The 12,500-nt window shown below is 44.1% G+C and overlaps 1 protein-coding gene across 1 annotated transcript in view; it reads left to right on the forward strand.

Annotated features, from left to right (window-relative positions):
• Positions 1–12,500, forward strand: part of LOC110515947 (contactin-associated protein-like 2) — a 304,164-nt gene that overhangs the window by 232,790 nt on the left and 58,874 nt on the right. The window contains exon 16 of the mRNA XM_036943719.2: positions 11,592–11,748. Within this exon, the coding sequence (XP_036799614.2) occupies positions 11,592–11,748 (157 nt within the window). The remainder of the gene's footprint in view (positions 1–11,591; positions 11,749–12,500) is intronic.

The following is a 12,500-nucleotide window of genomic DNA, read 5'->3' on the forward strand; positions in this document are numbered from 1 at the left end:
AAAATGGACTCCACGGTGTTCATACCCCTGTCACTGAGATCATAGCCTTTCACCCAAACAGAGTGCTACTGCAGGTCATCAGAGCCATAATGGGCGCCATAGTGTTTGTATCCCTGTTGGAGTGGCAGGCCGATGGAACTTTAATGGCATCCGGACTGACTCTTCATATACATGTTAGTGACAGCAGACCCCAGCCATCAGAGCCCTAATGGTGTCTAGAAAATATTATTTCCAGCTCATTAGGAAGCTGTAGCCCTGTCCTTAACCACATGGATAGCAAGTGGCAACACACACACACACACACTCACACACATTGTACAGAAACTGTTTGAGATATTCTCTCCTGTCCTGCTCATGTCCCAGTCTCCTTACAGTATACTGTAGCTAGGTATCTTCTGAGGAAATGCTTCCTGTATCGATCAGCTCTACCCGTATCGATCTGTTGTCCCTCTATCGATCTGCTCTCCCCGTATCAATCTGTTGTCCATCTATCGATCTGCTCTCCTGTATAGATGCCTAGGTTTACCTCCAATGTACTCACATCCTACCTTACCTTTGTCTGTACACTATGCCTTGAATCTATTCTATCGTGCCCAGAAACCTGCTCCTTTTACTCTCTGTTCTGAACGTGTTAGATGGCCAGTTCGTATAGCATTTAGCCGTACCCTTATCCTACTTCTCCTCTGTTCCTCTGGTAATGTAGAGGTTAATCCATGTCCTGCAGTGCCTGTCTCCACTCCCACTACCCAGGTGCTCTCATTTGTTGACTTCTGTAACCGTAAAAGCCTTGGTTTCACGCATGTTAACATTAGAAGCCTACTCTTTAGCACACTCTGCCAAACCGGATGTCTTAGCCGTGTCTGAATCCTGGCTTAGAAAAACCACCAAAAACCCTGAAATCTTCATCGCTAACTATAACATTTTCCGCCAAGATAGAACTGCCAAAGGGGGCGGTGTTGAAATCTACTGCAAAGATAGCCTGCAGAGTTCTGTATTACTATCCAAGTCTGAACCCAAACAATTCTTGCTTCTACTTCTAAAATTTCACCTTTCCAGAAACAAGTCTCTCACTGTTGCTGCTTGCTATAGACCTCCCTCTGCCCCCAGCTGTGCCATCGATACCATATGTGAATTGATTGCCCCCCATCTATCTTCTGAGCTCGTGCTACTAGGTGACCTAAACTGGGACATGCTTAACACCCCGGCCATCCTACAATCTAAGCTTGATATGCCCTCAATCTCATACAAATTATCAATGAACCTACCAGGTACAACTCCAAATCTGTAAACAAATCAAATTTGATTTGTCACATACACATGGTTAGCAGATGTTAATGCGAGAGTAGCAAAATGCTTGTGCTTCTAGTTCCGACAATGCAGTAATAACCAACGCGTAATCTAACCTAACAATTTCACAACAACTACCTTATACACACAAGTGTAAAGAGATGAAGAATATGTACATAAAGATATATGAATGAGTGATGGTACAGAACAGCATAGGCAAGATGCAGTAGATGGTATAGAGTACAGTATATATATATGAGATGAGTAATGTAGGGTATGTAAACATTATATTAAGTGGCATTGTTTAAAGTGGCTAGTGATACATATTTCCATTATTAAAGTGGCTAGTGATAAATTTTTCCATTATTAAAGTGGCTGGAGTTGAGTCAGTATGTTGGCAGCAGCCACTCAATGTTAGTGGTGGCTGTTTAACAGTCTGATGGCCTTGAGATAGAAGCTGCTTTGATGCAGCTGTACTGACCTCGCCTTCTGGATGATAACGGGGTGAACAGGCAGTGGCTCGGGTGGTTGTTGTCCTTGATGATCTTTATGGCCTTCCTGTGACATCGGGTGGTGTAGGTGTCCTGGAGGGCAGGAAGTTTGCCTCCGGTGATGCGTTGTGCAGACCTCACTACCCTCTGGAGAGCATTACGGTTGTGGGTGGAGCAGTTGCCGTACCAGGCGGTGATACAGCCCGACAGGATGCTCTCGATTGTGCATCTGTAAAAGTTTGTGAGTGCTTTTGGTGACAAGCCAAATTTCTTCAGCCTCCTAAGGTTGAAGAGGCGCTGCTGCACCTTCTTCACCATGCTGTCTGTGTGGGTGGACCAATTCAGTTTGTCTGTGATGTGTACGCAGAGGAACTTAAAACTTACTACCCTCTCCACTACTGTCCCTTCAATGTGGATAGGGGGGTGCTCCCTCTGCTGTTTCCTGAAGTCCACAATAATCTCCTTTGTTTTGTTGACGTTGAGTGTGAGGTTATTTTCCTGACACCACACTCCAAGGGCCCGCACCTCCTCCCTGTAGGCCGTCTCTTCGTTGTTGGTAATCAAGCCTACCACTGTAGTGTCGTCTGCAACTTGATGATAGAGTTGGAGGCGTGCATGGCCACGCAGTCGTGGGTGAACAGGGAGTACAGGAGAGGGCTCAGAACGCACCCTTGTGGGGCCCCAGTGTTGAGGATCAGAATGGGTTGGAATGTTGTTACCTACCCTCACCACCTGGGGTCGGCTCGTCAGGTAGTCCAGTACCCAGTTGCACAGGGCACCCTCATAGATGTCATCCTAACTAACTCGCCCTCCAAATACACCTCTGCTATTTTCAGTCAAGATCTCAGCGATCACTGTCTCATTGCCTGCATCCGTAATGGGTCTGCGACCAAACGACAACTCCTCATCACTGTCAAACGCTCCCTAAAACATTTCTGCAAGCAGGCCTTTCTAATCGACCTGGCCGTGGTATCCTGGAATGACATTAACCTCATCCCGTCAGCCCCCGTGATATGCAACTTTTCAGGGAAGTTAGGAACAAATATACACAGACAGTTAGGAAAGCTTAGGCTAGCTTTTCCAAAGAGAAATTTGCATCCTGTAGTACTAACTCAAAAATGTTCTGGGACACTGTAAAGTCAATGGAGAATAAGAGCACCTCCTCCCAGCTGCCCACTGCTCTGAGGCTAGGAAACGCTGTCACCACTGATAAATCCACTATAATTGAGAATTTCAATAAGCATTTCTCTACGGCTGGCCATGCTTTCCACCTGGCTACCCCTACCCCGGTCAACTGCTCGGCACCCTCCACAGCAACCCACCATTTCTCCTTCACCCAAATCCAGATAGCTGATGTTCTGAAAAAGCTGCAAAATCTGGACCCCTACAAATCAGCCGGGCTAGACAATCCGGACCCTCTCTTACTAAAATTATCTGCCGAAATTGTTGCAACCCCTATTACTAACCTGTTCAACCACTCTTTCGTATCGTCTGAGATTCCCAAAGATTGGAAAACTGCCGCGGTCGTCATCCTCTTCAAAGATACTCTAGACCCAAACTGCTACAGACCTATATATATCCTACGCTGTCTTTCTAAAGTCTTCAAAAGCCAAGTTAAGAAAAATATTAACGACCATTTCGAATCCCACCGTACCTTCTCCGCTATGCAATCTGGTTTCAGAGCTGATCATGGGTGCACCTCAGCCACACTCAAGGTCCTAAACGACATCATAACCGGCATCAATAAGAGACATTACTGTGCAGCCGTATTCATCGACCTGGCCAAGGCTTTTGACTCTGTCAATCACCACATTCTTATTGGCAGACTCGACAGCCTTAGTTTCTCAAACGACTGCATCGCCTGGTTTACCAACTACTTCTCTGATAGAGTTCAGTGTGTCAAATCGGAGGACCTGTTGTCCGGACCTCTGGCAGTCTCTATGAGGGTGCCACAGGGTTCAATCCTCGGTCCGACTCTCTTCTCTGTACATATCAATGATGTCACTCTTGCTGCTGGTGATTCTCTGATACACCTCTATGCAGACGACACCATTCTGTATACTTCTGGCCCTTCTTTGTACACTGTGTTAACTAACCTCCAGACGAGCTTCAATGCCATACAACGCTCCTTCCGTGTCCTCCAACTGCTCTTAAACGCAAGTAAAACTAAATGCATGCTATTCAATCGATCACTGCCTGCACCTACCCGCCCGTCCAGCATCACTACTCTGGACGGTTCTGACTTAGAATATGTGGACAACCACAAATACCTAGGTGTCTGGTTAGACTGTAAACTCTCCTTCCAGACTCACATTAAGCATCTCCAGTCCAAAATTAAATCTAGAATCGGCTTCCTATATCGCAACAAAGCATCCTTCGCTCATGCTGCCAAACATACCCTCGTAAAACTGACCATCCTACCGATCCTCGACTTCGGTGATGTCATCTATAAAATAGCCTCCAACACTATACTCAACAAACTGGATGCAGTCTATCACAGTGCCATCTGTTTTGTCACCAAACAACACTACCCACCATTGCGACCTGTACGCTCTCGTTGGTTGGCCCTCGCTTCATACTCATCGCCAAACCCACTGGTCACTGGTCACCATAGCAGCACCCACTCGTACCACGTGCTCCAGCAGGTACATCTCACTGGTCACCCCCAAAGCCAATTCCTCCTTTGATCGTCTTTCCTTCCAGTTCTCTGCTGCCAATGACTGGAACGAACTGCAAAAATCTCTGAAGCTGGAGACTCATATCTCCATCACTAGCTTTAAGAACCAGCTGTCAGAGCAGCTCACAGATCACTGCACCTGTACATAGCCCATCTGTAAACAGCCCATCCAATCTTACCTACCTCATCCCCATACTGTATTTATTTATTTATCTTGTTCCTTTGCACCCCAGTATCTCTACTTGCGCATTCATCTTCTGCACATCTACCATTCCAGTGTTTAATTGCTATATTTGTCACGTTCTGACCTTTATTTCCTTTGTTTTGTATTTATTTAGTATGGTCAGGGCGTGAGTTGGGTGGGCAGTCTATGTTTGTTTTTCTAGGTTTTGGGTATTTCTATGTTTCGGCCTAGTATGGTTCTCAATCAGAGGCAGGTGTCATTAGTTGTCTCTGATTGAGAATCATACTTAGGTAGCCTGGGTTTCACTGTGTGTTTGTGGGTGATTGTTCCTGTCTCTGTGTTTTGCACCAGATAGGGCTGTTTTTGGTTTTCCACATTTATTGTTTTGTAGTGTTCGTGTTTATCGTTTTTTCATTAAACATGAATCAATATAACCACGCTGCGTTTTGGTCCGCTGCTACTTCACCACAGGAAAACCCTTACAATATTGTAATTACTTCAGCACCATGGCCTATTTATTGCCTAACCTCTCTTATCTCACCTCATTTGCACTGACTGTATATAGACTTTTTGTTTTCTTTGTTCTACTGTATTATTGACTATGTTTTGTTTATTCCAAGTGTAACTCTGTGTTGTTGTATTGTGTTGAATTGCTATGCTTTATCTTGGCCAGGTCGCAGTTGTAAATGAGAACTTGTTCTCAACTAGCCTACCTGGTTAAATAAAGGGGAAATTAAAATAAAATAAAATCGATCAGCTCTCCCCGTTTCAATCTGTTGTCCATTTATCGATCTGCTCTCCCTGTATCGATATGTTGTCCCTCTATCGATCTGTTCTCCCTGTATCGATATGTTGTCCCTCTATCGATCTGTTCTCCCTGTATCGATATGTTGTCCCTCTATTGATCTGCTCTTCCTGTATCAATCTGTTGTCCCTCTATTGATCTGCTCTCCCTGTATCAATCTGTTGTCCCTCTATTGATCTGCTCCCCCTGTATCAATCTGTTGTCCCTCTATTGATCTGCTCCCCCTGTATCAATCTGTTCTCCCTCTATTGATCAGCTCTCCCTGTATCAATCTGTTGTCCCTCTATTGATCTGCTCTTCCTGTATCGATCTGTTCTCCCTCTATTGATCAGCTCTCCCTGTATCAATCTGTTGTCCCTCTATTGATCTGCTCTCCCTGTATTGATCAGCTCTCCCTCATATATAACTGTAAACACACAACTAGCTGGCCTTACAGACACACACACCCCCAATGTGTTATCTGAGTGTGTCATTAGACACACACACTCCCAATGTGTTATCTGAGTGTGTCATTAGACACACACACTCCCAATGTGTTATCTGAGTGTGTCATTAGACACACACACTCCCAATGTGTTATCTGAGTGTGTTATTAGACACACACACCCCCAATGTGTTATCTGAGTGTGTCATTAGACACACACACTCCCAATGTGTTGTCTGAGTGTGTTATTAGACACACACACTCCCAATGTGTTATCTGAGTGTGTCATTAGACACACACACCCCCAATGTGTTATCTGAGTGTGTTATTAGACACACACACTCCCAATGTGTTATCTGAGTGTGTCATTAGACACACACACCCCCAATGTGTTATCTGAGTGTGTTATTAGACACACACACTCCCAATGTGTTATCTGAGTGTGTTATTAGACACACACACTCCCAATGTGTTATCTGAGTGTGTTATTAGTAATTATACAGTCTGATTTGAAATCCTTCAGATCTGTATTCTGACTCTCTCACATGTTTTACCCCTGTTCTCTCTCTGAGCAGCTCAGGGAAGATAACCGTTGTCACCTATGTGAGACAGAGAGATATTGTGTGTTTCGGAGATAACCGTTGTCACCTACGTGAGACAGAGAGATATTGTGTGTTTCAGAGATAACCGTTGTCACCTACGTGAGACAGAGAGATATTGTGTGTTTCAGAGATAACCGTTGTCACCTACGTGAGACAAAGAGATATTGTGTGTTTCAGAGATAACCGTTGTCACCTACGTGAGACAGAGAGATATTGTGTGTTTCAGAGATAACCGTTGTCACCTACGTGAGACAGAGAGATATTGTGTTTCAGAGATAACCGTTGTCACCTACGTGAGACAGAGAGATATTGTGTGTTTCAGAGATAACCGTTGTCACCTACGTGAGACAGAGAGATATTGTGTGTTTCAGAGATAACCGTTGTCACCTACGTGAGACAGAGAGATATTGTGTGTTTCAGAGATAACCGTTGTCACCTACGTGAGACAGAGAGATATTGTGTGTTTCAGAGATAACCGTTGTCACCTACGTGAGACAGAGAGATATTGTGTTTCAGAGATAACCGTTGTCACCTACGTGAGACAGAGAGATATTGTGTGTTTCAGAGATAACCGTTGTCACCTACGTGAGACAGAGAGATATTGTGTTTCAGAGATAACCGTTGTCACCTACGTGAGACAGAGAGATATTGTGTGTTTCAGAGATAACCGTTGTCACCTACGTGAGACAGAGAGATATTGTGTGTTTCAGAGCATTGTTGTTTCTTACTCCTCTCCTCCCTTTACTGGTTCTCTTCAATTATAATATTCTTAGCATTTTCAATTTGGGGTTTTATCATAAACAACAGAAGAGAAGTCCAATATCCTTATATTGTGAACGTTATTTAAAATAAATAGGAAAGCCATCTTCTCCTGTCTCATATACAGTGCCTTCAGAAAGTCTTCAAACCTCTTGACTTTTCCCACAATTTATTACATTATTTTTCCCCCTCATCAATCTACACACAATACCCCATAATGACAAAGCAAAAACAGGAATGTCACATTTACGTAAGTATTCAGAGCCTTTACTCAGTACTTTGTTGAAACACCTTTGGCAGCGATTACAGCCTAGAGTCTTCTTGGGTATGACGCTACAAGCCTGGCACACCTGTATTTGTGGAGTTCCTCCCATTCTTCTCTGCAGATCCTCTCAAGCTCTGTCAGGTTGGATAGGGAGCGTTGCTGCACAGCTATTTTCAGTTCTCTCCAAAGATGTTAGATCGGGTTCAAATCCGGGCTTTGGCTGGGCCACTCAAGGACATTCAGAGACTTGTCCCGAAAACACTTCTGCGTTGTCCTGTTGGAAGGTGAACCTTCGCCCCAGTGTGAGGTCCTGAGTGCTCTGGAGCAGGTTTTCATCTAGGATCTCTCTGTACTTTGCTCTGTTCATCTTTTCCTCAATCCTGACTCATCTTGACTAGTCTCCCAGTCCCTGCCACTTACAAAACATTCCCACAGCATGATTCTGCCACCACCATGCTTCACCGTAAGGATGGTGCCAGGTTTCCTCCAGACGCTTGGCATTCAGGCCAAAGGCTCTCCAATCTCCACAGAGAAACTCTGGGGCTCTGTCAGAGTGACCTTTGGGTTCTTGGTCTCCTCCCTGACCAAGGCCCTTCTCCCCCTACTGCTCAATTTGGCCAGGCGGCCAGCTCAAGGAAGAGTATTGGTGGCTACAAACTTCTTTCATTTAAGAATGATGGAGGTCACTGTGTTCTTGGGGATCTTAAATGCTGCAGAAATCTTTAGGTATCCTTCCCAGATCTGTGCCTCAACACAATTCTGTCTCGGAGCTCTACGGACAATTCCTTTGACCTCATGGCTTGGTTTTTGCTCTGACATACACTGTCAACTGTGAGACCTCATAGGTGTGTGCCTTTCCAAATAATGTCCAAACAATAGAATTTACCACAGGTGGACTCCAATCATGTTGTAGATACATCTCAAGGATGATCAATGGAAACAGGATGCACCTGAGTTTAATTTTGAGCTAGCTAACATACAGTGCCTTGCGAAAGTATTCGGCCCCCTTGAACTTTGCGACCTTTTGCCACATTTCAGGCTTCAAACATAAAGATATAAAACTGTATTTTTTTGTGAAGAATCAACAACAAGTGGGACACAATCATGAAGTGGAACGGCATTTATTGGATATTTCAAACTTTTTTAACAAATCAAAAACTGAAAAATTGGGCGTGCAAAATGATTCAGCCCCTTTACTTTCAGTGCAGCAAACTCGCTCCAGAAGTTCAGTGAGGATCTCTGAATGATCCAATGTTGACCTAAATGACTAATGATGAGAAATACAATCCACCTGTGTGTAATCAAGTCTCCGTATAAATGCACCTGCACTGTGATAGTCTCAGAGGTCCGTTAAAAGTGCAGAGAGCATCATGAAGAACAAGGAACACACCAGGCAGGTCCGAGATACTGTTGTGAAGAAGTTTAAAGCCGGATTTGGATACAAAAAGATTTCCCAAGCTTTAAACATCCCAAGGAGCACTGTGCAAGCGATAATATTGAAATGGAAGGAGTATCAGACCACTGCAAATCTACCAAGACCTGGCCGTCCCTCTAAACTTTCAGCTCATACAAGGAGAAGACTGATCAGAGATGCAGCCAAGAGGCCCATGATCACTCTGGATGAACTGCAGAGATCTACAGCTGAGGTGGGAGACTCTGTCCATAGGACAACAATCAGTCGTATATTGCACAAATCTGGCCTTTATGGAAGAGTGGCAAGAAGAAAGCCATTTCTTAAAGATATCCATAAAAAGTGTTGGTTAAAGTTTGCCACAAGCCACCTGGGAGACACACCAAACATGTGGAAGAAGGTGCTCTGGTCAGATGAAACCAAAATTGAACTTTTTGGCAACAATGCAAAACGTTATGTTTGGCGTAAAAGCAACACAGCTGAACACACCATCCCCACTGTCAAACATGGTGGTGGCAGCATCATGGTTTGGGCCTGCTTTTCTTCAGCAGGGACAGGGAAGATGGTTAAAATTGATGGGAAGATGGATGGAGCCAAATACAGGACCATTCTGGAAGAAAACCTGATGGAGTCTGCAAAAGACCTGAGACTGGGACGGAGATTTGTCTTCCAACAAGACAATGATCCAAAACATAAAGCAAAATCTACAATGGAATGGTTGAAAAATAAACATATCCAGGTGTTAGAATGGCCAAGTCAAAGTCCAGACCTGAATCCAATCGAGAATCTGTGGAAAGAACTGAAAACTGCTGTTCACAAATGTTCTCCATCCAACCTCACTGAGCTCGAGCTGTTTTGCAAGGAGGAATGGGAAATAATTTCAGTCTCTCGATGTGCAAAACTGATAGAGACATACCCCAAGCGACTTACAGCTGTAATCGCAGCAAAAGGTGGCGCTACAAAGTATTAACTTAAGGGGGCTGAATAATTTTGCACGCCCAATTTTTCAGTTTTTGATTTGTTAAAAAAGTTTGAAATATCCAATAAATGTCGTTCCACTTCATGATTGTGTCCCACTTGTTGTTGATTCTTCACAAAAAAATAAAGTTTTATATCTTTATGTTTGAAGCCTGAAATGTGGCAAAAGGTCGCAAAGTTCAAGGGGGCCGAATACTTTCGCAAGGCACTGTAACCGGACATACCGCTCTGTTGTCCATAAGGACAGCGTTGCTAATGAATTGTCAGCCAACATAACATGTAACATAACTTATTTGAAAAATCATTACTCATCGGACTTCGGGTTGCATATATTCCGCCATTTTCTTCAAATCTGAAAACATTGTGAAGCCACGCCTATTTTCTGAAGAATTGCATTAAGCGCCCTAAAAGCGCTAATAGTGTCCACTGCTTGTGTACTTCGTATTTTGGAAAATTTAGTACGACATTCGGGAGTTCTGACATACTGACTATATCCATACTATGACCAATAAGCATACTGACTATATCCATACTAACTATATCCTTACTAACTATATCCATACTATGACCAATAAGCATACTGACTATATCCATACTAACTATATCCATACTAACTATATCCATACTATGACCAATAAGCATACTAACTATATCCATACTAACTATGTCCACACTATGACCAATGAGCATACTGACTATATCCACACTATGACCAATGAGCATACTAACTATATCCATACTATGACCAATAAGCATACTAACTATATCCATACTATGACCAATAAGCATACTAACTATATCCATACTAACTATATCCATACTATGACCAATGAGCATACTAACTATGTCCACACTATGACCAATGAGCATACTACAAACTCCATACTCATGTCACAAATAGTGCGGTTAGTATGAGTATTCGAACACAGCTCTGCTCTTTCCATGAAATAGACTGACCAGGTGAATCCAGGTGAACGCTATGATCCCTTAATGATGTCACCTGTAAAATCCACTTCAATCAGTGTAGATGAAGGGGAGGAGACAGGTTAAAGAAGGATTTTAAAGCCTTGAGACAATTGAGACATGGATTGTGTGTGTGTGTCATTCAAAGGGTTAATGATCAAGACTAAATATTTAAGTGCCTTTGAACAGGGTATGGTAGTAGGTGCCAGGCGCACCAGTTTGAGTCAAGAACTGCAACGATGCTGGGTATTTCACGCTCAACAGTTTCCCGTGTGGGTCAAGAATGGTCCACCACCCAAAGGACATCCAGCCATCTTGACACAACTGTGGGAAGCATTGGAATCAACAGGGGCCAGCATCCCTGTGGAACACTTTCGACACCTTGTAGTCCATGCCCAAACTAATTGAGGCTGTTCTGAGGGCAACTCAATATTAGGACGGTGTTCCTAATGTTTTGCACAGAGTGAAATCCCGAGTGGCGCAGTGGTCTAAGGCACTGCATCTCAGTGCAAGAGGTGTCACTACAGTCCCTGGTTTGAATCCAGACTGTGTCACATCTGGCTGTGATTTGGTGGGTGGTGCACAATTGGCCCAGTGTCATCTGGGTTTGGCTGGGGTAGGCTAACTAACTTGCCTAGTTAAATAAAGGTTCAATAAAAACACACAAAGAGACACAAGAAAGAGAGACTTAGATTGGTTATCTGTGTTTTTATACTAATATCTCTGTGTGTGTGTGTCTCTTCAGAGGGAACTCCCTACACATGGTGGGTGGGTAGGAGCAATGAGAAACATTTCTACTGGGGAGGATCAGGGCCGGGGATACAGAAGTGTTCCTGTGGTATCGACAGGAACTGTACTGACCCCAAATACGACTGTAACTGTGACGCAGACCACAAACAATGGTGAGTACAGGCATGGGGGCGGGGTGTGTGTGTGTGTGTGTGTGTGTGTGTGTGTGTGTGTGTGTGTGTGTGTGTGTGTGTGTGTGTGTGTGTGTGTGCAGTCACATTTGCATGTGTTTCTGTATTTTCAATATTTGTATGATGCGCTTTTTGTGGCCTCCTCTGAATGCGTTTGTGAAAAGTGTGTCTGCTGAATGACTGATTTATTGAATGTAAATTTGACAGAAACAACAGGGTATGTGTTGGGTGTTGAGGCAGTGAGCGATGTCTCCCCTCCTCCAATAATAACACAACGTTGTGTTTCCTCTCTCTCTATCATTTATTTATTCTTCTCTCGCTCTATCATTTTCTCTCTTCCTCTCCCCCTCTCTCTTCCCATCTCTCTGTCTCTCTTCCCATCTCCCTGTCTCTCTTCCCATCTCCCTGTCTCTCTTCCCATCTCCCTGTCTCTCTTCCCATCTCCCTGTCTCTCTTCCCATCTCCCTGTCTCTCTTCCCATCTCCCTGTCTCTATTCCCATCTCCCTGTCTCTCTTCCCATCTCACTGTCTCTCTTCCCATCTCCCTGTCTCTCTTCCCATCTCCCTGTCTCTCTTCCCATCTCCCTGTCTCTCTTCCCATCTCCCTGTCTCTCTTCCCATCTCCCTGTCTCTCTTCCCATCTCCCTGTCTCTATTCCCATCTCCCTGTCTCTCTTCCCATCTCACTGTCTCTCTTCCCATCTCCCTGTCTCTCTTCCCATCTCCCTGTCTCTC

This window comes from Oncorhynchus mykiss, chromosome 15 (assembly GCF_057628025.1).
Source record: "Oncorhynchus mykiss isolate SJ-2025 chromosome 15, ASM5762802v1, whole genome shotgun sequence".
Classification (NCBI taxonomy): Eukaryota; Metazoa; Chordata; class Actinopteri; order Salmoniformes; family Salmonidae; genus Oncorhynchus; species Oncorhynchus mykiss.